Source organism: Lepidothrix coronata, unplaced genomic scaffold (assembly GCF_001604755.1).
Source record: "Lepidothrix coronata isolate B3197 unplaced genomic scaffold, Lepidothrix_coronata-1.0 Scaffold145, whole genome shotgun sequence".
NCBI lineage: Eukaryota > Metazoa > Chordata > Aves > Passeriformes > Pipridae > Lepidothrix > Lepidothrix coronata.
In genome coordinates, this window is record NW_016690325.1 from 317,549 (window position 1) to 345,278 (window position 27,730).

Sequence of the window (27,730 nt, forward strand, 5' to 3'; positions counted from 1 at the left end):
TCTCATTCCAAACCCAAAACACAGCACTGTAACAACTATTGAGAAGTAATTAACTCTACCCTAGCTAAACCCAGGACAACATGCCTGTCCTTCAGTTGATTGAAATTTGTATTGATAAAAATGGGATTTGAGAACAGACACTAACCTTAGTGCCCTTGACATATGCCCACTCTACAAGGATAACTCCTTACTCCTGTGTTTTTACAAGTAGTGTAACTAGTTTCAGTGAAACTTGTCAGAAGACTCAAGATTTTTGATGGGTTTAGGACTTTTAAATTGATTCTAAAGGAGTCCAATACATTTAATTTCCCTATGCAGTTAGACATGAGTACTGTTCTAAGCTTTGACACACAATAGCATAGTGGTGTGCTGCTAATCAGCTGCTGTTGCTAACCAACCACTCCATGTGTTGGCTTGCAATTCCTCTGTCTTCCACTGACTGATTAACTAAGAGGGAAAACAGGCATTGCTTTGAATGTGGCCCATGGAGTTATCCTCTGTCACTTCCTTACCATTAAGTAGCTTTATGAAAAAATAAATAAAACAATGGGGTATGACTGGGCTCATTAAAAACATATTTTGTTATTAAGCAACCTGTAAAGAACATACCGTAATATCAATTACTGGCTTCAGCAGTTTTGGGAAACGGGAGCGTCAAAGTGCATGAAAGCCAATATGCACCAATGGTGTAGTCATTGATTTTCACAGGGCTGTGGGAGTCAAAAATGGAAATTGATATTGCAGTGATGACCTGGGTAATGGACCATTTCAGTGATTCAGTAGAAGTCCTGTAGGTAAGGCAAGAGATGCTCTTCTTTGGTGCCTGTTCCATATTCATGAGTTCTGTACTTAGTCTTTTATGCTTGTTTCGTTCAGAGTAGAGCTCTAAGTACCTTATCTTGACTTGAGAGTACTTGGCATCTTGCAGGATCAGGAACTGTGCTTGCCGAAGCTTGCTGCATTTAATTTAATTGTATCATTTTATTCACTGTTACTCACTCCATCTATCCCAAGGGAACATAGAGAAAGGAAAAGAGAAAGGAAAGAGTGCCAGTTAACGATAATAGCAGAAAGAATGAACTAATTTTAAACTGCTTTGAAACATGCCTTCTGTAAGCAGTGTTGTCCTCCCCAGTGGCAGAGAGTTTAAAATTATTGAGAAGAACTGCAATAAACTTTGGGTTTTTTTCCAATAGCATAACATAGTGTACTGATGACACCTACTTACAAGCACTGTCTAAAATAGTTTTTTTAGCCTATGGAAATTGTCAAGTTGATAGGATGCAAAAACCCTCAAAAATCCATGCTGTGATCCTGACTTATAGTGAGGATCATACAGAGGGTTAATAAGAGACTTCAGAGATAGTTGAGTAAAAGGCAAATCAGCAATTACAATCCAGTAGGTTGTTTATGATCATTGCCTTTAACTAGCTATTAAATCTAATGATCTTGTCAGCTGTAATATGTAAATCTTATATATAGAAATCTATACCATCTTTGTAACATGTTATGGTTATTTAACCTTTATAAAATACTTGTAAATGGAACCTTATTATAAGTGTAGCCCATATTTTGTGTCTTTGTTTTCCATCCTGCAGCAATGCTGCTTGTTGTGCAGATCAATATTGGCTTATTGCTCCTGTGTATTCCCCCATCCACCATATGTAAGAAAAGAGGATTTTCTTTAGATCACCATCCCTATGCTATTGTGGAATTGTGCAAATGGGTTTAACTGCACACACAAATATTATGAATGGCTTCTGAAAGATCAGCTCAGGAAATGTCAGAATGAATGTTACCTCTTCCAAAAGAGACACATCTAGCCTTGATGTGAAGGGCTCCCATCTCACAGTGGATGAAATTAGGAGTTAAGCCTTTGTGTGGTGTTGTACATGAAACAATGTCCCTCCTTCTCCTTGTATGCCATGACATCCTACCATGTGGCAGGACCAGCATGATGGTCTGGGTGGAAGGAAGATCCAGGCTGACGAATGTGTCATTTAGTGGATTCACTGTCGGCCCACTTTGAAGAAGGACAGTACTTTGAAGCAGATCTTCTAGTTGTCAAAATTTATCATTTATTTCTTTATGTCATAGAGTGTTTGCAGTTTGGCTGAGCTGGATTGCTTAGAATAAACTAAACCAGAAGATCCACTGTGGGTATGTACCAAATATGCCCCAATCCCTAATAATGCCCTCAGCACCATGAAGGTCTCTAGCATGAATAGAATGCACACTAAAAGGCTCTTGCACATTTGGGAGCTTGTGCAGCACTTGGAAGGTACTTCCTGTGCTACATAAAGGCCCATATGGCAAGTGCTGTTGACCACTTTGAAATTTGCTCCTTCTTTTTTTCTTGGGACAACACCTGCCTCAATACTTTGCGTTGCAATCTGTCTTTGCTGAACCTAGTTCTGAACAGTACCTTGGTCTTTTATACAGCATCTCTTTTTTTTCCATCTAGTTATTGTTTTGGCCCACTCTCTGCCGTCATCCCAGGTGGAAATGTCTTGCTGCTTCAGACTCCCAGAAGATCCAACAAGGTACATTCTGAGGCCCCAGGAATATGATCATGTTTATTATTGTACTGTGAGAAACCTGCAAACTTTTCTGGTGGCAGAATAACCCAGCGGCAGAACAAAGAGCTTGCTAACCTCAGCACAGCCTCTGGTGCAAGGGGGCAGGCAGTCAGTGGTGTACAGAGTGCTGCAAAATGAAGTTCTCTTGATAACAATAACTATGCTTTCAGGGAGACACAGTGGGTGTACCCGTGCCAAAGAGATCTTAACAGCTTTTCAGGTGGGACCACACCTCTGGGGCTGACATCCACTTGGATGCTTCCACCTTGTGTCCTTGGGATCATAGTGCAGTGGTTCTGGAGGAGAACTCAGCCTCTAATGTTACTCCAGGGAAAGCCAAATCCCATACATGCCTCCTGTGTCGACACTGAGGGATATTTCTTTTACCTGCCATCTGCAGTGGCCAGTCCCCTATGTCAGATTTAGTGTTTTCATTGTAGGTAAGAACATGTCTGCACAGCAACACTAAGGATCCCTCCTCCTCCCCTTGAAAACAAGAACAAGTGCAGGCTGGGTTTATTTCTGAAATCAAGCCAAGGGTTTGTCTTGTTTTGCTGTTATATTAGAAAACTTCAAAGTCTTCTGTCACTGTTAATATATTACCCTGAATTTCAACTTAATTCTAAAGAAGGCAAACCATAAGATTAGTGCCAACCTAAATGTTAGTACATAAACTATGTGTGTGTGTATTTTATGTGACTAGCCATAATTAAGACTTGGCTTGTTTTCTTCTTCTTTCTTGGCCTGTGTGATAATGAAAAAACAATTCTGATGAATTACAGAACCACAGAATCAATGAGGTTGGAAAAGACCTCTGAGATCATCGAGTCCAGCCTTTGACCCAACACCACCTTGTTAACTAGACCATGGCACTAAGTGCCACATCCAGCCTTTCCTTAAACACCTCCAGGGACAGTGACTCCACTGCCTTCCTGTGCAACCCATTCCAATGCCATTAATTATTTATCAAGCTTGCTTGTAATGGTAAAGCAGAATAAACCCCAGGTAATTTAAAACTATTTTAAAAATTGAAATTAAACGTATTTTCTTCTGAAAATACATCTTAAAAAACCACCTTTAAAATAGGAGTATATACTAAGCCCTGAAATTAGTAAAAATTAATTTTAGTTACTTTTTAGTTATTTTTATTTCTTAAAAGTTTATTATATTGTTGTCTATTTTCAGTAGTCAAACCACTGCAGTCACTAAGTAGGTGTTTGAAACCATAGGTTGCTGAGGCTAGAATACAGGTTTTGGTTCTTTCTGCAAACACAAAATAAATGCTGCCTTATTCTGGCATTTTCAAATAGTTCAGTTCAATAATTATTTAACTCCAAGCTGAGAAACTGACCTCTGCTGAAGGAGCAAAAAAATTAGTTTTCTCTCAAACTGTTGATAGGATGATCAGATCTACTAATTAAACACTTGGAGACAACAGGAATAAGAGACAATCAGATTAGTTTGCTAATTTTAGGTTAGCAAAAACTTCCTTATCAATGAGAAAATTTTGTAAAGAAAATGTGAGTTGACATTTTTCTTCAGGTATACAGCAGACTGAAGATTTTTACTTATCATAAAATAACTTCAAATGCTGTGTTATGCATTTGGAATTAATCAGAATTTTTAATCCTAATTCAGTTTGACAGAAGTTACACAGAAGCAGACATTTAATAAACAAGACAGGTGCTATTCATAGGAGCCTGACTCTAATACCCTGAAGAGTCCAAATAATAGTGCATTACTCAAATAAGGTCTTCATTTATTTTTGTCAGTAAAGAGGAAATAATAATGCATGCCACCAATGAAAATGAACTAAGTGAAGAATACAATTGCAAAACAAAAACAATTATTATTTAAAGTTTTCTACATGGTAATTCAGATGATCAAATTCTGTGGCAATCAGCATAGCTACAAATTGTCTGTAATTCAAAGGCAGGATCATGACTTTCTTTACTCTTCATACAATTTCAGTATTCAAAGATAGAAATTTCTGTGATAAGGTGGGAAATAGAAGAAAAATTCAGTGGAAGGAGCCTGACAATTATGTTTTCAGTAGTTCCTCAGTGGCAAAAGGCTTACTCAGCAGTTCAAGGAGAATTGAAATGTTCCTCCATATATTGGAATGCTGCCTTGCTTTGCAGGAAATCCCTTCCACTGCAGCGTCGTGTTCACTTATATGGTGGTTGGCCAGACTGAGACTAGGCATGGTCTCTTGCTTTTTCACTTTCTTCCTTCTTACTCCTGGTAACACCTTCTCTGTATTTTTAACTATAAATAGATAAAAAGAAACTGAGCACCATAAGGAAATTGAGCCAACAAAAGCAGTTTACCTTTGGATATGAGCTGAATGGAGAAACAACAACAAAAGCCCTCAGAAGGCCATAAATTTGGACTGAAAATGCTGAGCTATATTTTTAATTGTAATACTTCTAAATTCTGTGCTGTTACTTCAGCTTGTTTCTCAATGGACTTAAATGGTTTGAGATGAATAAAATATTGATTGGTGGGTTTGGATGACAGATGCTTCTAAATCTGAACACGCATAACTAATATGAAATTCAAATTCTGATCAAACAAAAAAATTAATATGAATTTCATATTTTCTTGCTTTTAATAAGCACAGATGTCTTGCCAGTGGCTCAAGCTCAGTCAAGCATCACTGCATCACTTTTTGTGAGCTCAGACATAAAGCCATAGAGTTCTTTCCATGTATGTGCCTTGCATGCAGAACCAAACTGATTGAGATTCAGGCATAACTGATGTTGACTGTTTTGAATGGCAGTCGTGGTCCTCAGGTAAAAATCCTGATACACTTTGCTTTTCCAGTACAATATGCATTTAGTAATTTAGGACAAGAAGGGCCCTGCCTCCTCAATGAATCCTGTCCTCTGGTCTTGCAAGCAGTTTGATCATATAATCACCTTAACAGACCGATGCAGCTCTGGGCCTCTTAGTGCTTGACAATGGGTAAAAACAGATGAAGTCACTGAGGCTTCTTTTATCTTCTGCCAGGCTGCTGAAGATAACTAATGCCCTAACCTAAAGGAACCATCAGTTCAGTGAACAATGGTGTATATACTTCAGAAAGAATTGCCATGTATGTAAAAATATTGTGTGTCTAGTCCATTATCCCCAGTCTGACACTGGTCTGTTCCAGAGTGAGATTTGAGAAACTCTCTTCTGAATCATCACACAGTGACCTTCCCGTGGGAGAGGCATTTTTGTAATGGCTGTCAGTGAGAAATGCACACAGGTTTAATTTTTTTTTTTTTACTCCTGCTTATATAAATCATGTGTTCATCTGTTTATATAAACATTTAAGTTTTGCTTTTAATGATGGCAGTGAACTTCAGAGGTTAACTGACAATTTTTATATTTTAAATATTTCTGTCTTTCACCTTCACTATTTCACTGAGTGAAGGTATACCAGACCTTGATGGACTGTGGCTATACTGCTGATTATTTTATATATGTCCATCATATGTCTTCTTGTTGACATCTTGCTGAAGCACTTATTTTCAAAGATAATGGAGGAAACTAAGATGCATAAACTAAGGAAATTAAGATCCATAACTAAATGCACTGTTTCAGCAGAAGACATATTAATGACTTGAATAAGAAGGCATGCTAAATTTTTTTTCTTTTCTGTATCAGTCCATTACAGAAAATAAGTCTGAGGATCTCAAGAAATCTTTCTGCTCTTTCTCCCATAATCCTAACACATTGTTTGCCTCTTTATTTGCAGTTGTGTGTTGATCAGAAGCTTTTGTATTCAATCTGTTTACAGTAGTGCTCCTGTCTCTTTCCTGAAAGGTTCTAATTAGTTTAGAATTTATCCGTGTCTAAGTAATTCAGACAGGATTAATGTATAGCAAACTGTGTCTGGATTAAAATCCTCATGTATTGGATTGCTGAGTGGACTGGTGAAAGCATGCAGTGGCTTTCAGTTCTAAGGCAGTTTGTGGTGATAACATCTTGGCACTTCTTTCATAATTGGTATGTTTTTAGGAAGTCTTCACCAAGAGGCCAAGGCTGTCATGAAGCAGAGCCTGTGCAGGTGTCTCTGAGGGCAGGGCCAGAGTGAGAAAGCTGACACTGATGTTCCCTCCAGATTATTGATTCTAAGAAAGCCCGGGGGAAGGGCAGGGAAGGGGTTTTTTTGTCGGCCAGGGACTTAAATGATATTTCTGTTCTCCCCAAAGGGATGTCCTGAGTGTCTTTTCATAGAAATCATAGAATCCTAGAATGGTTTGAGTTGGAAGGGACGGTAAAGGTCATCTTGTTCCAACCCCCCTGCCATGGGCAGGGACACCTTCCACTAGACCAGGTTGCTCAAAGCCCCATCCAGCTTGGCCTTGAACACTTCCAGGGATGGTGCATCCACAGTTTTTCTGGGCAACCTGTTCCAGTGTTTTCACCACCCTCATAGTAAAGAATGTTTTTCCTAATATCTAGTCTAAACCTTCTATCTTTCAGCTTAAGGCCATTCCCCCTTGTCCTATCACTACATGCCCTTATCAAAGGTCCCTCTCTGGCTCTCTTGTAGGCCCTTTAGGTACTGGAAAGTGCTGTGAGCTCTCCTCAGAACCTTCTCTTGTTCAGACTGAACAGCCCCACCTCTCTCAGCCTGTCTTCATAGGAGAGGTGCTCCAGCCCTCTGAGCATCTTCACTGCCCTCCTCTGGACCTGCTCCAACAGGTCAGTGCTCCTTGGGTCAGTGAGTCTGACAACTCTGATGTATCATTCCCTTAACAACCTGAGCAAAGCCAGCTCAAAGATGTGCTGGTTTCTGAGGCCATGGCCAAAGGATCCAGCAGCGATAATGTATCCTGATTAGAAAACACCTATGCCTGAGAATCACAGCTTCATTAGCTGCAATTAGCAGGAATAAGCAAGAACCTGAAATATGTCCAAGAGTGCAGAATGAGGAAAATCTGAAGAAAATTATATCCCTTTTCCTCAAAACACTTCAAATGGACAATGAATGTCTGTCTGTACAGGAGCAATACAGTGTACAGCCTATTACCTGGTTGAGTCCTGATGTGCATATAGATATGAAAATCTCATTTCATGGCAAGAATGTACACAGTGTTTTCAAAGAGTGAAACTGAACAATACACTGGATACACAAATGAACAATATATGAGTAGTTACCTGTCATTTAGATTGATATAGATTGTAGACATGTAGATTGATATATCTAGTATATGTATATATGATATGGGAATAAAATTAAAAAATATTTTTGCCTAGTAGCATACATCTGACATCTTATAAATTGCACGCATTTTATCTAGACAGCTCTATATGGGATGGAAAAAAAGAATTTATTGCTTCCAGAAGTTTCAAGTGCACAGCAATAAAACAATCTGAGGGTTTATTACATACTTTCTGTGATTACAAAAGGATCTTCACCTAATGCATGAGTCAGCCTGTCCTGATAAGTCTTACCAGAGATCATCAATTATTACTTACAAAATCAGCATTTATCCCCAGAGTTCCCTCCTTTAGGCAGTCAGTCCACACAAGACTCATCCTAGACATGCAACATTAGAACGACTCTGTCTTGGTACTGGAGTTGTTCAGGACTCTGCCACTCATCACCACTATTAATGTCTGTCTTACTGGGAGGACCTGGAAAGGACCAGCTCTTTTCTCTGCTGAATGCTGCATGAGGCTGGTAGTCAAGTGTTGTCTGGCTTCTACACTCTAAGGTTAAAGTTGCCAAAAGAGAAGTGGAGAAACATAAAAATATCTAAAACAAATGACCATTGCATGTGTAGAGCACACACATGCATGGATCACCCATTTTTGCTAGTTTGAGTAGAGAAACCAACCATTTAGCTTAGTTACGTGTTAGCTCATTTCTTCTAGGCTTCATGGCAGAGGTGAGTAATGAAAAAAGGGGATGACCCGGGTGCTGCTGCTCTAACCTGGTGGGAATTTAAATCTCTGGGTCAGATAAATGAATTCTAAAGCTGTAAAACACTGATAGTGAAAGAGACCTGCAGAGATTTTAAGTGTCATTCCCTTGTCCCAGTCTTGTGTGGGTTTGGATCCACAGAAGGACCTGGCTATATTGATAATCCTCATACAATACAGACTGAGAATTGTTCTTTCAGTGCTCTTGACTTCATGTACTCTGTTCACCTTCTGTACTCTGTTCATAATTAATTATTTGCATATTAATTATGCAAAGCACAGGTGCCCAAACTGGTAATTTTTCATGATGCTGAAAGATTGTTTTACTGTACTGAATAAGCAAAATCCAGCTCTCTTTCCCCATTTCTCCTTCCCCTTACCATTGTTTTTGTAGCTGGTGTGTTGTCAGCCACCCTCTACAGATTGTTTTTCTTGATTTTCACCAGTTCATCTTTAGATTGGCTCACTGCACAGCAAATGCTGTAGCTACAGTTCCCAGTGAGATATTTTAAAATTCTAATTCAGTCTTGCTCCTGCTCAATATGTCTGCAAACTGTCAAATTGATCATAGCATTCGCATCACTCAGTGTCTTCTGCGTAAGGCCAACACGATCAGCACTTGAGCAGCTTTCATCTTCTCAAACTACTTGTTTCTGCTGATATACATTCTGCACAGAACTCAGAATTTATCATTGTTTTTAAAAGAAGGAAGTAAAATATCAGGAGAAATTTATTTTTATTTCTATTTTGTTTATTACATCTTCTGTTGTGATTATAAATCACAGAATCTACTACTCCTTATATCAAGGAAGAGGAATTTTAAAATACTGTTCATCTGAAGTTTATAGGAAAAGTTTTTAATGATTTTTCATTTTAAATGCATTTTCAGGGTTGGGGCTTTTTTATTGTTTTGCTTGTTTGTGTTTTTGTTTTTTTCATTTTGTTTTGTGGGATATGAGTTATATATTAATTTCTTCTTTTCCTTATCATGGAGTTTGAGGATCTCAAGGTGTTATGGAGCTGTATTTCCTCTATTTTTCCTACATGGACCTCCAGCAAAGTTGCTTTTGATTTCAGGAGTTACCATTGCACTGAAAATTGTCCCTCCGATTTTGAAACGGTTAAAAATAATTAGCTTTTATTCAGAGATTTGAAAGGTCAAGAGAATGCTACGAATAGACCCGAGAAGAACGGCAGTACCAGATGCAGCCCTAAACTGAAAGAAGGGATGCTGCTGGATAACTGCTTCCATGTCATCTGAGTAAAACCATGTGCTCCTCCTGGTGCCCTGCTTTCCTCACACCCAGAGTTCTGGATCTACCTTTGTGAAGTGTAAGGAGAGAGAAGGGAGTGAAGTACCATGCCCTGACCTTCCTGCACAATGACTCTTACAGTAAAAAGAAGTTCCTTCCTTTAGGGTCAGATTCTGACATATTAGGAATATTCCCACCCCCCCGCCTTTTTTTGTTTTTTATTTCCTCTGGCTGTATCCATTCTGTTTTTCGAGACAATGGTGTGGTTTTGCAGATGGATGTTTTACTTGTGGTTTAAGCTTCCTTTGTTCTCAGAGCAGCATCAAGAAATTTGTTGGAGTCATTTTGTGACAATAAATAGTAACAGCTTCTTTCCCAGGGAAATGACACAGCCAGGTCTGGTTGCACCAACAGTTATGCTAAAATAAGCAGAATTTGAAAGGGAGTAGAGCTACCAGAAGTATAACATTCCTGCACATTTTGTGGGAACAGGCTGGCTGGTGAAGACGGTGTACCTGTTAGTGTTGGAATACCTTTGATTCAAAGTTGTTCAGGCATCAGTATCAATCCATCTTGAGTATCAGGTTTTCTTAACGCTAGTAATTGTTGATGTACATATTTTAAATCAGGGGAACCGACTAAATCATAGTTTATTTTGATTGTAGTTTATCACTGGAAGGCTTTGTCTGGGAAAAACTGGATTCTCTGTCACTTTTTCAGCAACTGTTTAATTTTAAACTAGATAAGCTTTTAAATACAGCTTCTGAATATGGCACAAGAAATAATTGGTGAAATTTGAAAGGTTCTCAATGTCCTTAAAAACTATTGAAAAAATAATTCAATTTATTTATTTATAAAGAAGAGTTTCTACTGCAGAAGCTCAAGGCAGATACCTCAGTCTCCCTAATAATCCTGTGCCTGTCTCCTCCCATGTAATTTAAGAGCAGATATAACACTCAGATCCTTATATTTGATCCATTTTTCAAACTCACAGAAATCAGGTACATCATGATGCTTTCAGAATGTAAATATTTAATACAGACTTCTTCCAGGAGATGGAACCATATTGATCCTGTGTTCTTAATCTTTAGAGCTTTATGATTTGTCTGACTGAAATTTGAAAGCTCTCCTTTCTGGGGTTTGGAGTTCTCTTTCCATTTATGCTGAACAACGTGACTAAACCCCAAATCACTGGGACTGTAATTTGTGTAACTTGGTTTTGCAGCCCCTTTGAAACAGTGTGGTTTGGTTCATTATTGGAATAGACTGTACCTCATAACTCACTGTAAGCTAAGGTTCTAACATACACAAAGGCTGTAATTCAAACAGCAAAGCAGATATTTTTCAGAAGGACTAGTCATTAAATACAGTAAAATCAAAGCTTCCAACACTTTATATATGTTGAGATTGTAAGTTAGGATAATAAAAGCTTTAGTAAAGAGGATTAATTAAATTAAGTCATATGCAGACCATAAGTAACAGAACATTCACTGTGACTGATGAGAGGGCACTTGATTTTAGTAGAATGGGCTTTCTTTCTGTGAAATTAATTATACATGTTTTTCACGGTTTAGAGCTCGGATTTTAACAAGTAGTCTACACCTTACTTCTATTCAGGTGGATATTAATTATATGGTAGAGACCATAATTTCTGATGTTATCAGTGACAAGACTTTGCTGAAATCAATCTGGAACAGACTTTGCACCTCATTATAAAGCAAAGGAGCAGGTAGGTGCCATGTGATGTTTTAGTTCAGTAGGCAATATAGAGAAGATTGGTGTGCAGCAAAAACTTAAAAACTTAAGTTGTCATCCTGCATGAGGCTAGAACTGTTTGGAAACTTAATACTTTGCAGGTCCTTTTTCCTGGTGAGCATTACGAGAGTTTTACTATCACAATACATTAGGAAGAGTTCAATACATTTTAACCAAATGTTGCTGAAAATGTCCAGTAACTAAGAATAATAATCTGTCCAGCAGATACAGACTTCTTTCTGCAGTTCTGTTTTTGCCATTAGATCTTTAATCCTATTTGTCCAGAACACATACTCCAGTCTACGCTCTCGATTTCTGAGACACTCAGTCATTTCATATTCCTAAATCCTTCTGTGACTAAGTAATGAATTCTTGCAACTCAGTAATCTTGCACCATTTCCTTCACTGAAGTCAATAAGAGGGAGACTTTAAGCTTGGTGCTTTTGAACCCAGATGTTCACATGGCTGACTTGCTTAATATCTTGCAAAAGTCAATTCAATTTCATGAAGTTCGTAGGAATAGAACATAATGCTGGTAGTTTGATAATGCCCTTGAAGCAGTGGAAAATCATGTCAGTCATTGAATTTCACGTGCCTTAGTTGTTATTTTGTTGTTACTTCTTTGTATCTGAGTGTAGCTTCATAGGGATAGAAAGAAAGGTTTGCTTGCTGCTGCTCTCCCCTTTTATAGTTAAGCTACTTTGCATTTAAAAAGTTAAAATGGTGATACAGACAGAGCAGAGATATATATAAATAGAACACTTTCTCTCAATCAGAGGTTTGGAGAAAAAGAAAGGAAACAGGGCAAATACTGAATAATCTTTCCCTGGTGCCATCCAACCTTTCTGTAAATGGCAACTCAGGGACTTTCAGACCTGGATGTTTCATCTGTACCGTGATCCTTAAAAGCCTTGATGTGCTATTACCTCTCTCTATTGTGTCTTTATACTTCTGGCTTCCACAACATCTCATGTGGAATTTGATTATGCTAAGAAGTGTTTCATATTATATGTTTTAGACCTTCTGCATGCTGAATTCCTGAGCTACTTTCTCCTTACCAATTATTTCATAGAACTGTACTGTACTCCTCTTCAGTTATCCTTCATCCAAGCTCAAGAGTCTGATTAGCCTCTTCTCACACAAATGTTGCTCATACTTCCAATCATCATTGTTGCACATTTCCTTCTTCAGGTTCTGTTACATCCTTTGTGAGATGGGAAGATCAGCACTCCACAGGCTATTTCATTGGGTTGGAAGGGACCTTATCCAACTCTCCTGCTATGGGCAGGGACACCTTTCACTAGACCAGGCTGCTCAGAGCCCCATCCAACCTGGCCTTGAACACTTCCGAGGATGGAACATCCACAGCTTCTCTGAGTAAAAGGTAGACAAAACAGTTGAAACCCTCTTTGCATCTATTCTCAATTTCTTTTCTAAAAATTTGACCATCCTAGGGGAAAATAATGTTTGAGTACTTTGTAGTGCCATTTACAAGGTCTTTACAGGGCATTTACATTACAATCAGCTGTGCAGTTCATCCAGGAGGGTGAGACCTTAACCCTTCTATCTCCTCTAATGCACCCTTTCCTTCTTTTAAAGATTTTCAGAGCTTCCAAATGGCCGGGATCACTTCACTGGATATGACTGGCTCTGGAGCAGATACTTTTTTGACTTGTACTTCCTTTAGCCCTTTCACTTCTGAGCCCCACAGCTACCGCTGGCTGCTTGCTTGGTGTAACTCTGCTCCCCAGGTTACATGTGCAAAGATGCTTCCCAGCTTATACGTGCTAATATCTGGCATATTCTGGTACATACACTACCTACATACATATACCGTGTTTGTTTATATCTGCTGTATATGCTCCTTCTCCGTTGCTTTGTTTATCTGGCTCGTCCTACTGCCTTCACATGCATGGAGTGACAATTGCGACAATATTTTCTTGTGTCTCAGACCCACCTTCAAGTGAAGACTTTAAAAAACTGCCAGGTCTTTGCAGCTACAGCAATAAAAATACTAAATAAAAACACTAAATACACTGTTAATAACGAGCACTCACTATCATAGTGTTGTATTCATGGTTTTACGCACAAAAAGTCTTTTGTACTTATGACATGATAAAAAGCTTTATTGATGGGTGAAATGTCTGCTTTAAGAAAGGTACAAAATATTCTACTACTAACAAACTTCTACCTAAGATATATTTTTCTCCTCATAATTTTAGACCTGTATGTACAACATGTAAGGGGTTTTGAGAATAATAAATGAAAGTTGCTGTAGAAATAATACAGGAGTGCTCAAGAATGACTTTTAAATGGTTCGGTGAAGTAGATACTGGAACAGCAATCTAAACTCTATCAGACAAGGTAATGGAGGGTAAAGAAGCTGGCGAGCAGAGTGACTGGAAAACTAAATGATAATATAAGCCTAAAGCATAGAAGAGCTTTGAAAAATTGTATGCAAATGAGCCAGGAGACTAAGGTATACAGGAAGGACTGTAGCTCGAAAGGAGTTAAAGGAACATCTGGTTGAAAAGTGGTGGAGGAAGAGCTGAGCCAAAGGTGTTGCTGAGCGCTTTGCTCAGGATGCATGACATCCCTGCAGCTGAGGGCTAAACTCCCATTTGTGGTGTTCTGGTTTAAAATAAGGCCTGTTCACATGCAAACTGTGGCTGGTATTGGCCATCTGGTGAAGTTCTTGGCTCCAAATCAGGATCAGCTGTACCTCAGCCATTCTTGACAAAGCCTTGTTCTACAAGTCCTTAAAAAATTCCTGGGGATCTGCGGTCAGCGGAGTGACCATTCTCTTTCAAGTGTTGGCAATTCACCTTATGGAACTTTTCCTGATACTTAACCTTAATATTTCTTTCTGCACTTCAGACCCTTTGGTTCTGGCCACACCTTCAGCTGACTAGAATGAGATCTTGCTGCCATATTAGCTTGAATCTCAAGCTTCACTCCTCTCCTCCCAAAATCAGCCCTAATGTCGGTATGATATCCTTGGGAGTGACCTGCTCACCCTGGAGACAGGGGACTCGGGTCATCAACAAAATAGTACAGATGCTGTATTTCTGTCTAATTTTACACAGAAACATTTGCACATTGGCCTGATAGCTACTGGTAGCTACTATTTTGACTGATACCCTGACTATCTAGCAGCCAATCAGAAAGGTATGAATCCTCCGTATTAAGCCTCAAAGAAAATCCTAGCTTGAAAAGGAGAATGCTTCCTGGAGAAATCCAACCTGGGAATAACACGGGGGGGAATTGGAGGGGACATTCATAGCTGGTGAATTCTAGTTTGAATGTGTTCTATTTAAAGTCTTCTGACGATGGAAGGCTTACTGATAATTACTGGAGAAATACATAATAAAAATAGCAGAGAGGAAAATTCAGTTTTCATGTGAAACAATCACTGAGAAAGTTGTTCTCAGTGCTTTTCTGGAACCAGATAAATGGTCACAGGCTTCTTTTAGCAATAAAAAGTGCTCTGAAAAGAAAGCTCAGCACCCCAATCCAGCCACATGACAAAGTATCCTGAGTGAATCAGCATATCACATGCCTATCACAGGAGAATCCTGTGGGAATTTTAGAGATTTGATGTGTTTTGATGGCCTGGCTGCTGCTGAATACAGTAAAACAGCAGATGCTATGTTGAAATTTTGTGTGACGACAAGACCGTCTTTAAGTATCTTATCCAACGTGGTTCCTTGAGGATTAGGAAAGAGGATGTTCAGATAACATGCCAGGTGAATGCCTTTTCTATACTGGTCAGTGCTATGGCTGTACTGGCTCTACAACCAAGCCTAAACTCAACACGTGGTGTTTGGAACAATTAACCATTGACTTCAAAAGGGATAGGAATTTGATGTAATTTGCTCTATTTTTAGCCTGTTGATAGTGCCACACATTATTTAGTTTAGCTTAGTCAATACACAGGGCTGGTACATATTAAACATTAATATCAATCATACAGCAGTGCCACTTACAGACTCTCAGATCGTTAGCCAGAAGCGCAGGTGTGCAAATGAGGAATGTTGTGGCATCAAGAGCCAAATCCTTCTGCCTCTCACACCTGCACTTGTTTAGAAAATAAATAGAGTCAAGGAAAGCTTTTCTAAAATATTATTGTCCAGGGATTCCTTGCCTGAACACTTGTGACACATGCACACATATATCAAAGAAGAAGGTACTGTTCTGAGAAGTGTAAAACGCGTGTATGGCACAGAAGGTGACGTGATCTGCTCATGCTCATCAGAACAGCGGCTTCCAGGAGGTGTTTTATTACCTGCAGACTCTGGCCTTGACTCACTAGACTGGTGTATGATTATCTAAAAAGCCTCATCTTTCTCCCTCCGAAGGCAATAACGGTGTTCTCATCTTGTCATTACTGGGTCATCTCTCAGCAATATTTCATGAGATTGTAGTTCACATTCATGAGCTTCCAGTTAAAACTTTTGCAAATATCTTCTTTCTTGTTTGTTTGTTTGAAGGGAGACACTGAAACACTTCCATCTGCCTTCTGTATTTTTTTGTTATCTTATTGTAGGTTTATTTATTTTAATATTCAGAATTGCAGGGTCAAAATAACCACAGAAGTAACTGGTATGTTTACTGATTTCAGTGAAGTTATAAAGGCATAGTTTACAATCTGCATGGCAAAATCTGGTATTAGTTGCAGAGACCCTCATGAAAGCTCTGCTGCTAAAAAGCAAGGTCCTCTTGTAGTACAGGATACACGGGTGCCCAGTACGTATGTTATGGAGGTCTGGATGAGATAAGAAGATAAAAAGTGGTACAGAACATTCATAGTCAGTAAACCTTTCATGAAGAGAAGTCACATCCTGAATTGCACCTCCAGGGAGCTCCCTAAGGAAAAAGCAAGTGTGGATGTGAATCTCTTCCTGGTGTCCAGTGACACAAGTGATTCCAGGAGGAATCAGTGCAGTCTCTGTTAGTGTCAGCTGGGTGAGGCAGCGTGAGCCCAGCAGCCTCGGTGACAGCTGGGGATGGCAGGACTGCACTTGAGTTAGAGCTACTTGTCTCTTTTACTCCTAGGTGTGAATCTGGCTTAATGTGTAAAACTTAGGGAAACCACAGTTATAAGATGATGATGATGGGGAATATTAGCAGAACTATTTAAAGTAAATAACCATAGTGAAGGGAAAGAATTAAACTTTTCAGAGAGATTGAAAGGGTATCTAAATAACTGGAAATAATGGAACCTAGTCAAAACAAAATTTTTAGGAAACATATTTCCTTAGCATTGTGGCTTTAATGGAATCATATTTTCTTACACTTGAGCTTATTTAAGGCATACATCCACCTAAAAAGATCCCTGTAGGCTTAGTTTGTTTGGCAGTATGGCTATCTAAGGTTCAAACCCAACATTTACAATAGGAGAAGAATAAGTGAATGGCAGTATCTCTTAGGACATTATTAAATTTGATGTATATGTCAGAGGTGGTCAACCTCTGAATGGCCATAGGCTACTTTTATTCCCTGGTAGGTGTTCAGTGACCATAGCTAGCAGCTGTATTTCTATGGCATTGCATGACCTGTCCTAGATTAGCATCCTTTGATTAACCATACACTGGAATGTCCTTTAATTTGGCTGGTCTGTTGACCAATGGCAGTCCTGGGATCCAGGTATCTCTAAGGTTTCATGCCTCTAAGATACGAAACAAACCTCAGATTAATAAGTGGCCATTCCTTTTAACTATGCTTCAAATGGGTTTCCAACCTAGCTTAGGGGTCACAGCATGAATAAGACTTTGGAGTAAGCTGGAAATACAGAGTGCAGATGACAATATGACAGCTTGCATGGGGGCACCATTAGTGTGGGAAATACTACCGTGAAGTCAATCCTTCTCTGCTGAAATGCTAATGCTCAGTGAATGCAATGGGCATGAAATCAGTATTTTCACCATTTTAACCCTTTTTAAAAATTCATAAAAACATTTTGTTTCAAGGGATTCAAAGGAAGATTCCTGATGAAATCAGTGGATTTACTTGCCTCACTTAAGTGTGTGCTCAAGGTCTCTGCTGATTTGCAAGCCTTGACATAGGACCTTCCTTTAGTGGTCTTTTTTTTTTTTTTCATTGCAAAGTAATGTACTCAACATATTTTCCATAATTTGTAACTCAACAACAAGCACTGTATCAAATGCTGCTGAGCTGACTGATCAAGCTAATAAAGTCTGGGGCCATGTGCAATACTCCACAGCTTGACAAAGAATTAGACTGGTTTTGGAGACAGGAAGAAACTCAAGCAATATATAAAAAAAGATCAAATATGCACCTGATTCACAGTAATACTCATATTCCTAGGAATAACTACAAATCCAGCTGAGGTGGAAAAGCTAGGAAATTAAGGTGCTTTGAAAATGAAGTGGTAGAGATAAACTGAGAATGAGAAATATTCTGTATCAAGCCTACTACAACTGTATCTCTTCACTGATATTGTTTTCTGCTGACAGAAGAGACCCCATGAGAAGTCTTGTTTTATATTTTTTTTTCTTCCCAAACCAGGACATTTGTGTCCAGTGATGCAGCCCTATGCAGGCTGAAACTACAAGAGCACTGCTGGAAAATTGCAGGAACAATGATTTATTCCTGGATTGAAAGCGGAACCAGGGAAAACACATAAACACTGTGCTATAGGCACAAAGGGTGATTATTTTTGCTGCATGAAACAGTTTTAAACTTCATAGGGAAAAGTAATTTTTGACAGTATGGTATAGGTGGTTTAGATCTTATAAAAATAGCTATGGATGTTTTATTTGCTTTTCAGACTTGTGTCTTTGCTCTACTATTCAGCTATTTTCAATGGCTTTTCTTGAACAAAACTTATAGTAGTTAAGATTATCGATGGATGAATTTATATGATTACAGCAGACCAAAACTGCAGAATCTTTACAATAGCAGAAACAAATCTGCAGCCTTACTGCATTTTTCTTGAGCAAATTGTCTTGGAAGAAAAGATATGATCCTTCTGTTCAATTGATATTTTTTTAACAGTTATATTTATTTTAAGTACTTTGGGGGATAAATGTATTACTTCTCTGGCTACGCTCTGAATCATATATGAAGTTAGAGTGAAGTGAGGGAATTTAGCAGTCGATTTGTCACTAAAATGTATACAGAAGTAATTCTCTGTTTCTTTGTCAATTTTTACAGTTTGGGTGATGCAAATTCAGATTTCATATGTTCTTTTGTGAGCCCTAAGCAGATTTGTGTTGTTAGGTGTTTCTAATGTCACCTTTCTCAGATTTCTGGTTCTGTCTTCTGTAGTTCAGGGATGCAGAATTATCAACCAAAGACAGGAAAAAAAAAATCTAGTTATGGTCCCTTTTTCCTAAAAATGATTTCCTAAGGCCAGGCTGGATGGGGCTTTGAACAGCCTGGTCTAGTGGAAGGTTCCCTGCCCATGGCAGGGGAGTTGAAATGAGATGATCTTTAAGGTCCCTTCCAACTCAAACCATTCCAGGATTCTGTGATTCTAAGTATCATTTCAAAAGCAGAAGCAATCATCTCAGGTCCTGTAATGTAATAACCACCAAATGCTTTTACAAGTTTAGTCAGGCCGCAGAAGATGGTGAGAAAACTGCTAGACATTTCTGCCACAGCACTGCAAAAGAAAGACTAAAATGCTGAAAAATCATGAGAATGTCTTAAAGAATGTGACATTAAAATCAAAGTCTTGATTCCACTTTCTTTGTCTTCCAACATCCTGAATGTGGAAGATTAATTTGTTCTGTGTTTTCAGTCTTTGAAAACATGAAGACTATCACACCTGCTAAACCCAGCATTGAGATTTTTATGCAGCTGATTCCTACAGCTGGAGCTCTAAGAAAAATATATAATATTAATCTATAAATATAAATAATATATAATATTATAAATATAAAAATATATAATATTAATCTATAAGATGCTGTATAAGCTTTATATATATTAGAATCATAGAATGGTTTGGATTGGAAGGGACCTTAAAGATCATCCAGTTACAACTCCCTTGCCATGGGCAGGGAAACTTCTACCATGTTACTCAGAGCCCCATCAGTCCTGGTCTTGGACATCTCCAGGGATGGGGATTCCACAACCTCTCTGGGCAAGAGAATTGTTTCCTATGGATGCACATTTGCTCTTATTTACCTCTCACACAGTCCTTATTCCCGGATTCCAAGTGAACAATATACCAGGCATATGGGAAAACCACAGAAATTTCCCAGAGTTCCCTGGGTTTTGATAATCCCAAAGAAAACTGAAACAGGACTCATGCCAAATTTCTAAATGCAAATTAATTTTCTAAAGCACATGGACTCTTAGCTCCCATTGATCTTTGTAGAAATTAGGAGCCAAGAGCATTGAAAATGCCCACCTGCATCTTTAGGGATTTAGACTCTTTCACGATTCTGGATTAAAGAGAACTTCAGAGTAGGCTGCAATCGTTTGGGGTTGGAGAGAAAATATTGCATAGAAAACAAAAAAAAATAGAGAAATACCTTTCTTTTGGTTATTTTTTTTTTTAATCCTGTGTGTTTATATGAGGTACCAATAATGGATTGTATAGAGGGCTGTTCAGAACAGTATGATATTTATGCACCCATTTGTTTTTTTCAAGTTAGTTAGGTCATCCTGTGTTCATAGGACAATAATAAAAAGTACCTTTTCTTTGGGAAAAGTAGTATAATGTCTTGACATAGGTAACCTGACTTAGTGCAAAAACCAAGACTTTTAAGATGTTAAGAATATTGTGGGGGCTTTTGTTGTTTTACTGCCTCAAATGCAGAGCAAGAATGACTTAAAGAAATTAATACTTAAATGGAGAAATGGACTTGATCAGAGGAGCCTTGGAAAGTGTGAAGTGCTTTGTATTTCTCCAGCTCACGATTCCAAAGTCCTCCAGCCTTTTACTTACACAAAACATCTGCCTTCAGCTGTTTCAGTTTTCAGAAACAATGGCTTGTAGGAGAGGAATTGGCACCAGTTGTCTTTTATGTTTCTATTACTTTAATTTTCACTATTAACCATACGGCTTTTTTTTGGAAAATTATCTTCTCCAAAATGTGTGGTAGTCAGGTTCCCTGGCATCTGATAGTTCACATTTTTCACAGTGCTACGTTACTTTCAGTAACTTCCTTTTTTGGGGAAAGACTTAACCTTTATCTCTTCACTGAGACCACGCAAATCTATATTGCAAACAAACAAGGAAAAAAAAAAGAAAAGACATGAAAAAGAAGGGCCAGCTCAGAAAAAAGGTACTACCTAAACAAAATTCATGCACTATTCTGTTAATTATTTAAAGCAGACACTCCTAAAGGTTGTTACTTTAAGTAAATCTATTTCACAGATTAAAAATAGTGTGGTCTTCTGTGATGTTTTAGTGCAATATGTCTTTGCAGAAAATCCTCTCATTTTTCTTCATTTGGCTTTGAACCAGTCAGTGCTATATCTGCAGACCTCAGCCATGAGACAAAATTTAGCAAATTCCCTGGAAAACTTGGAGTAAAACCCTTCCCCATCCCTTAAAATAAGCACACAAGACCACACAGTTGGGACCCAGTCCCACACCCACTTAAGCTGGTGTGCTTGCAATAGAAAGGATTTGCTCCATGGTCAAAACCTATTAACCATAAATTGGAGCCTACTCACATCTGCATTCCTCACTAAGCTCTTTCCATGAAGAGTTGAAGGGGATTGAGGTAGCTGTAAACATGTCAGACTGACTTCCCATGAAACATCTACCAGATGGGAACATCTCCTATTAGAAAAATGGTGCCTTCAGGGCTCCTTTGCAAAAGACTAAAAGACTGATTTAGAATGGGTTAGTTTTGGTTGAGCTTAGTACTTATTTATTTTTCTCACATAATTTTCTCAGAAATGCAACTGTATTAGCAAACTGATTAATAAATGACACTGATAAAAGTACTGTTAAGATTAGATCAGAATTTAAGTGGCTGGTAAGACATTGGCAGTATTTTTGAAAGAAAAGGAACTGCATAATTGTACCTATATGAAGCTGAATGTAAACCTGAGAATTATATCCCTCACATCCCATTTATTACCTAAATACCAAAATCTTTCTCAGCTTTCCATATTTTCTCAAATAAACTTCATTGAATTTTAGGGCAGAAAAAACACAAGTGCAAAGCTATTCTGTGAAAAACAAGTTCCCAGAGTCTGGCTGGTCTCATAAAAGGAAAACCTTTTGTTCTGTTGTGAGATTTTGTAGACAATGAATCCAATTCTCTCGTGTTTTCAGAATTCCGCTCATTAACTGTTGATGAGAAATTACGAAGGTTGAAGACAGGTAATCTTACAACAGCCACCAAAACATTACACTTCACCTTACATTTTCTGTTTCAGGCTAAACCCTGTTTCAGGCTTTGTGGCATAACAAATGTATACAGGTTAGTTGTATTTTTTTGCTCTTCTGATTGATGGAAGATAAAACTTCAGGGGCTTAAGGCAGCTTATATTTATTGCCAGCTTGTTTGCTAAGTGACAGTAATTTTACAACTTTTTTCCTCTTTAATTTTATGAGCTAGAACTAGAGAAAATTATAGTGTATATTCACCTACTCACTAGTAAAAGTCCTGCAAGGTGCTGAGCAGCTCAGTTATGTCATTGAATTAGAGGAGAGCTGATGATGCTCAAAGAATGAGGTTTCTAGACAACCTCAGTGACTCCCTGTTTTTGGGCTACTGGCCTAGTGTGTGGTTGTGTCAGTTTTTACTGCAAACGTGCCATTTGCTAACTGGATCCTGGTAAAATTGGAAGCTATTCAGCTTTTCCTCAAATCATTTACAGCTCTTCCAAATTTTTTCTTGTAAATGTATGTCAGTACACCCATACCTGAAGAGAACTCCTTGTAATCATCAGAGACAATACACTACACTGAAATCCACTCTTTTATATTGTTCAAATTTGAACAGGATAATTGAACATGTACTTTGTAGCTTTGTCAGTTCTTCATAAAACAAAGGCAGCTACTTACTTTTTTGACTTCAGAACTGCCCACAGAAGTAGAGTTTTGTTTTTCTAGTGACAAGGAATGCTTCCTATTAATCAGGCTTTCTTCTGTGGGCATCTGAGTTGACTGGTGACAGCAATGTATCAATGAATTAATGTGAACAAAACAATCTGACACCTGCTTGATTTTTTTGTTCTCTCAAATGGAACAACTATTGAGAAAAGTGTTAAGACACATAGATTTGTTGAATATAGGAAGTTTTTTTTTGGTAGTTGTAGTAATACGAATAGAAATTATTTTGAGAGGCCTAGCCAAATAAAACCTCTGCTGTTTGGCATAAGGGTATGACATTATTTATAATAATTTGCATTTAACACAAATAAAGCATTTGAGCATTGTTAATTGGGTAACAAGGCAATAAAGCTTTGGCATGTATTAATTTGTTAGCTTAGAATGTGGTCACAGTGAGTAATAGGGCTGTTTTGGAGTCAGGCATTTTGATAGGATACGTGTGAGATTAAGTTGCTTTCATGCATGAGCATTTTGTCAAAAACCCTGCAGGTCACTGTGCTCTTAATGATGTTGTTAACATAAACACAATGTAACTGGAAATTGTTTTGTATCTAATTAATGGAATAAGGTATCCTAAATGCATCTTGATACATTAACTTAAATCAACCTTTAAAAGAGGTGAACACTGTACAATAAGCATGCTTAAATGGGTAACTCTTCTGTGATTTTCTACCTTATTGTGCCTCTGCAGTCTTCTTGCATTATCAACCTCAGAAGGCTATGAGGATGAAACATAGAATAAATTGTTATCAATATTTTTAATTGCAAGCAAAAAGAAATATTAGCATGGCATCTTGGTTTCTGCCCAAGCAGAACTTGAAGCTTTCTCTAATACTTTCAGTTTTTGATTAGAAATGAATCTAGTAAAAATAAAGTGGGTTAATTGAAGCCTTTTAAATCTTAATATAATCTGACAGTCAGTAAAACTGTGAGTAGATGTTTATTAGTATAGCACTAATAATTCTGCCATTAACAGGAAGAAACTGCCTTGGATTTACAACACTCTATTTTTTTTCCAACCTTTTCTATTTCTATTTCTATTCTGGGACTAGAGGAGCTTAGAGGTGTGTAGTACTCAGTTATTTGTCTTTTTATTTGCCTCTGTGTATTTGCTGAGCCAGAGTTTATAGGAGATATAAAAGGTGACAGACATTTAGGGAAGCCTCTTTACTTTAGAAATCATTAAACTAAATCTAAACCATCATTTTGCCAACCCTTAAGAAGTTCCAGTTAAACAAGATTTGCAACTTCTGAACCCATAAGAAAATTTCAACTAAATTGGCAAACTAGGGATGTCACAAAAATAAATGTCAAGTTTTGTGATAAAGGAAGACTTTATTAGTGGATTTGCTAGGTTCCTGTGGAGATCATGGAAAAGACATTTTGACAATGGGGAAAGACTCAAGCAGACCTTGCTGTTGACCATAAGGTGCAAGGCTGGAGGAATGCAGGCTTCATTAGTTCTGGGACAAATTCTCGGGTTTTTTTTTCCTTTTAGGTCTCATTATGGGAAATGCCAGTAACTGACAGGTACAGAGAGCTTGACTTAGGAATGTGGATGTTACCATCTCTTCTCTTGGCTGCTGCTCACTGGGAGCCCCACCTGTCGAACACAGTGGTGAATGCAAAATGAATGAGCACAACAAAGTCCAGCTGTATTCAGTCAGATGAAGTATTAGGGTTTGTATGCCAGTTTTAACATGTAGAGACTCGGGCCCTTCTACCTGTTCTGAGTATTTTTAGGTTATTCTACAAATGTTGGGTAATCTTCACAATTTCACAAGAGATAGGCCATAATGTCAGAATCAAAATTACTGAATTTCTAGTAATAGGCAAATCACCCCTTCATGTTGGTTGATACAATTTTGGTTGGTCAATGTTTTCTTAACAATTCAGCATTTCATTTTTTTCTCTTGTTCCTTTTTGTGTAGAGATGCCAAAGATGGAAAGTAATTTGCTTAATATGCAACTGTTACTCCAACAGGAATGACTCTCTGCCTGTGTGTCTTCTGTGAACTGTTGAATCACTGCCCAACTTCTGCATCCCTAAAGAACACACTCAAACAGCAGGGATTCAAACAAACGTTTGACCACCAGCTGTCATTGAGACCAGTTTACAAGAGTCATAAGGGGTTTGTCTGGAAAACTAACTTTCTGCCCACTTAAACCCAGGTGGTTTTCCTCTTGCAAGGGTATTGTTTCAGAGAGATAAGACACTGTAACAAAGCTAAATGGATGCAAAGTTATCAGTGTCTCATGCTCGTGTTTCACTTCCTTTAGACAGCTCCCTACAGCTTCTCCTAGGCCTTCTGAGCTTTTGGTATTGTCTCCAGAAATCAAGATCTGAGAAAAAAAATTAATCAACTTGCTCTTTACACAAGATATACCTTCAGGAATGAATTCAATACATCACTCCTTCAAGAGTCCCAGGGGCAACTTCTGATGACCTGGGCCACATGGTGCTGCCCACCCAAGTTCCTGCTGCTGCCCAAGCTCCTGCTGGCACAGTATTTGGGGCAGAATCTCCAAAACTGGCAGCTGGAGATTGGCAGAGAAGGGGCAATTTCTTCTTTTAGTTCTTTTAGCTGTTTTGAGACTGTGGGGCTGTGCTAGAAACTATGAAAGAGGACTTTATTGGGAGCTGCAGAAAAAGCACACAAGATTTAAAAAAAAATATTTTAACTTCTATTCTGTATTTCTTTTGAAATGGAGAGTGATTCTGAATTTGAAACTGCCTTCTAGTTTGAGCCATTACAGTAATAACAGGACAGGTTACCATAGGTCTCCTAGCACTGAAGGTGTACAGCTAGTATGTAATCATATAGCTTGCTGAAAGTAATTTTTACTTTGGGATGACCAGGTCACTTTAGGTCATCGTGGTAGTCATCCCAGGCCTGTAATGGTACAGTTAAACCAGTGGATACTATTTTTTCTATTAATCTTCCTAGAAAAGCCTTTGTAATCCTAATTTTCTAGGCCATTAGGGTAAAGGCAGATTACAACTAAAGCTGGTTTATTAACTTTACTCACCTTGGTTTTACCCAGCCCGGATCTCTTCTGTTAGGTGCCTGTACCTGGAGTCAGTACTTTCCTCAGTGGTCTTTCAGACTTGTTTTTCTGACACTTAGGTCTGAGCAACTTTATTTTACTGTGAATTTAGATTCAGTTTTGGAGTTGGCCCTGGACTGTGCAGCAGGTTGGACCGGGAGTCCTCCAGAGGTCCATGCCAACCTCAGTTATTCTGAGATTCTAACTTGTGCCCTCTTCACATGTGAGGCAAACTGCTTCACAAGTCCCAATTTATTCACAGTTACACGGCACGCTGCAGTGAAGCAGGAAGAGCACCCAGTCTGTGATGCCTAAATCTTCTTCCACTGCTTCACCTGTCAGTTTTGAGTTACGCTGCACAGCCCCAGTCATTGCCCCTCTGCCGTGAGCATTTCCTGATGCTGCTTGCTATGGATCAATCCCAAATTACAAGCCACATGTCCCCACGGTGGGCAACACTGGATTAGCAATTGGCTCCGGACAACGCATGTGACGAACCTGGTGCCTCCCAGGAGCTGAGGGGCAGAAGGACGGACAGGGTCCTTTTCCCCACGGAAGCGCTTCTTGTCTTAATCACATGAATCCTATTTTTGCACCTGCTTCATTTGTTCCTCGGTTCCCCGCTGCTGACCACAGACCCCTTCCGATCTTTTCACTGCAGCCTCCTGGGAGGGACGGCCAAACCAGGGCCATCGCCCGTGTCCAAAGGGGCAGCGGTGAGTGCTCGCCCTGCAGCGCACCCGCCCCGAGGGGCTGCGAGACTCTCGTTCGGGCGCTCTCGGAAAGCCTCTCGCCGGAGCTCTGCGTGAAACTTCGCAAGCGGCGGGTTCTGCCGCCGCCGGGAGACCCGTCCCCGCCGCGGCTCCCGCGGGGCGCGATGCCCGTGTCCGTGTCCGTGTCCGTGTGCGCCGGAGCCCGCCCGGCGTTTCGGCGCGGACCAGCAGATGGCGGCGCCGCCCCGGCTGGGCGCGCAGCCCCGCGCACGGCGCTGCCGCCGAGCCCCGCTCCGGTTACAGCCCTCCCCCGCCCCCGCCCTCCGCCGCGGTGTCTCCCTCCCTCCCCGCCACCTCCCCGCCTGTCACTACCACGCCGGAGAGCCACCATGGCGCACGGCGGGCCACGCGTGTCCGCCGCCGCCGCTCCGCGCGGGGCTGCCCGGCTGCCGCCGCTGCTGCTGCTGCTGCTGCTGCCGCCGCTGCTGGGCGCCGCCGCCGCGCCGCGCTGCGCGGAGCCCTGCGGCCACCCGCGCCCCGCAGCCCTGACCCGCGGGGCGCGCAGCCCGCCCGAGCCGCGGCCGGGCAGCGGGGAGGCGGCGGGGAGCGGCCGCTCCAGGAGAGCATCCTCGGCGGCCGGCCGGGAGCAGGTCTCCCTCATCAGCACCTCCTTCGTGCTGAAAGGGGACGCGTCTCACAACCAGGCGATGGTGCACTGGACGGGCGAGAACAGCAGCGTGAGTGCGAGGGGCAGCGCGGGCGGGGTGTGGGGTCCCTGCCCTTGCCGTTGCTTTGGTTCCCCAACTTGCGGTGCGCAGCCCGCGCTTCGCCGGGCTCGGTGCGACAGGGGCGCGGTGCTCCTGCCGCCCGCTGCCCGGCCCGGGGCGCGGGGATCCCGCGGGCAGCGCTCGGGGGGCTGCGGCCGGTGAGGTGCCGCCGGGAGGCGAAGCGCCGCCGTGGTCGGGCCGGCCCCGCGCATCCCCCGCCACTTCCCCAGAAGTTTGGAAAGTTTGCGAGCGCGCATCTCGCAGAGGGGCCGGGTGCGCGATGTGCGCCGCACTGCGAGGAGGAGGAGGAGGACGAGGACGAGGAGGACGAGGAGGGCATCTTGGTCCCAGAGAGGCGAAGCGGTGTCCGTGTGCGGTCGGAGTGCCCCGGGGCTGTGGCAGGGTCTCCGGGTAAAGGAGGGGCAGGGGCGAACTGCGGCGCGGGGATTATCTCCTCCAGCCCCGCATGAAGTCCCAGATTAAATTGTCGAGGCTTAATCGATTCACCGCGATTCAGTCATCCCCGTGTAATCTCCCCCGCGCCGCGCTCTGTCTTCGCAAGCGCCGGGGAAAGAAAAACCCGAAACAAACCGAAAATGAAATAAAACGCAGCTCCGGGCTTGAGGTGGATGTGAACGGCAGGGGC

At 40.4% G+C, this 27,730-nt stretch overlaps 1 protein-coding gene across 4 annotated transcripts in view; it reads left to right on the plus strand.

Annotated features, from left to right (window-relative positions):
- Window positions 1-27,730, plus strand: part of SORCS2 (sortilin related VPS10 domain containing receptor 2) — a 600,944-nt gene that overhangs the window by 21,286 nt on the left and 551,928 nt on the right. For 3 of the 4 annotated variants that reach the window (XM_017828052.1, XM_017828051.1, XM_017828053.1), the window contains exon 1: window positions 26,971-27,054. The exons of the other annotated variant lie outside the window; for it this stretch is intronic. In XM_017828052.1, coding sequence (XP_017683541.1) covers window positions 27,025-27,054 — 30 coding nt within the window. In that variant the 5' untranslated portion in view covers window positions 26,971-27,024. Of the gene's footprint in view, window positions 1-26,970; window positions 27,055-27,730 lie in introns of those variants that run through there. 4 annotated transcript variants of the gene reach the window in all.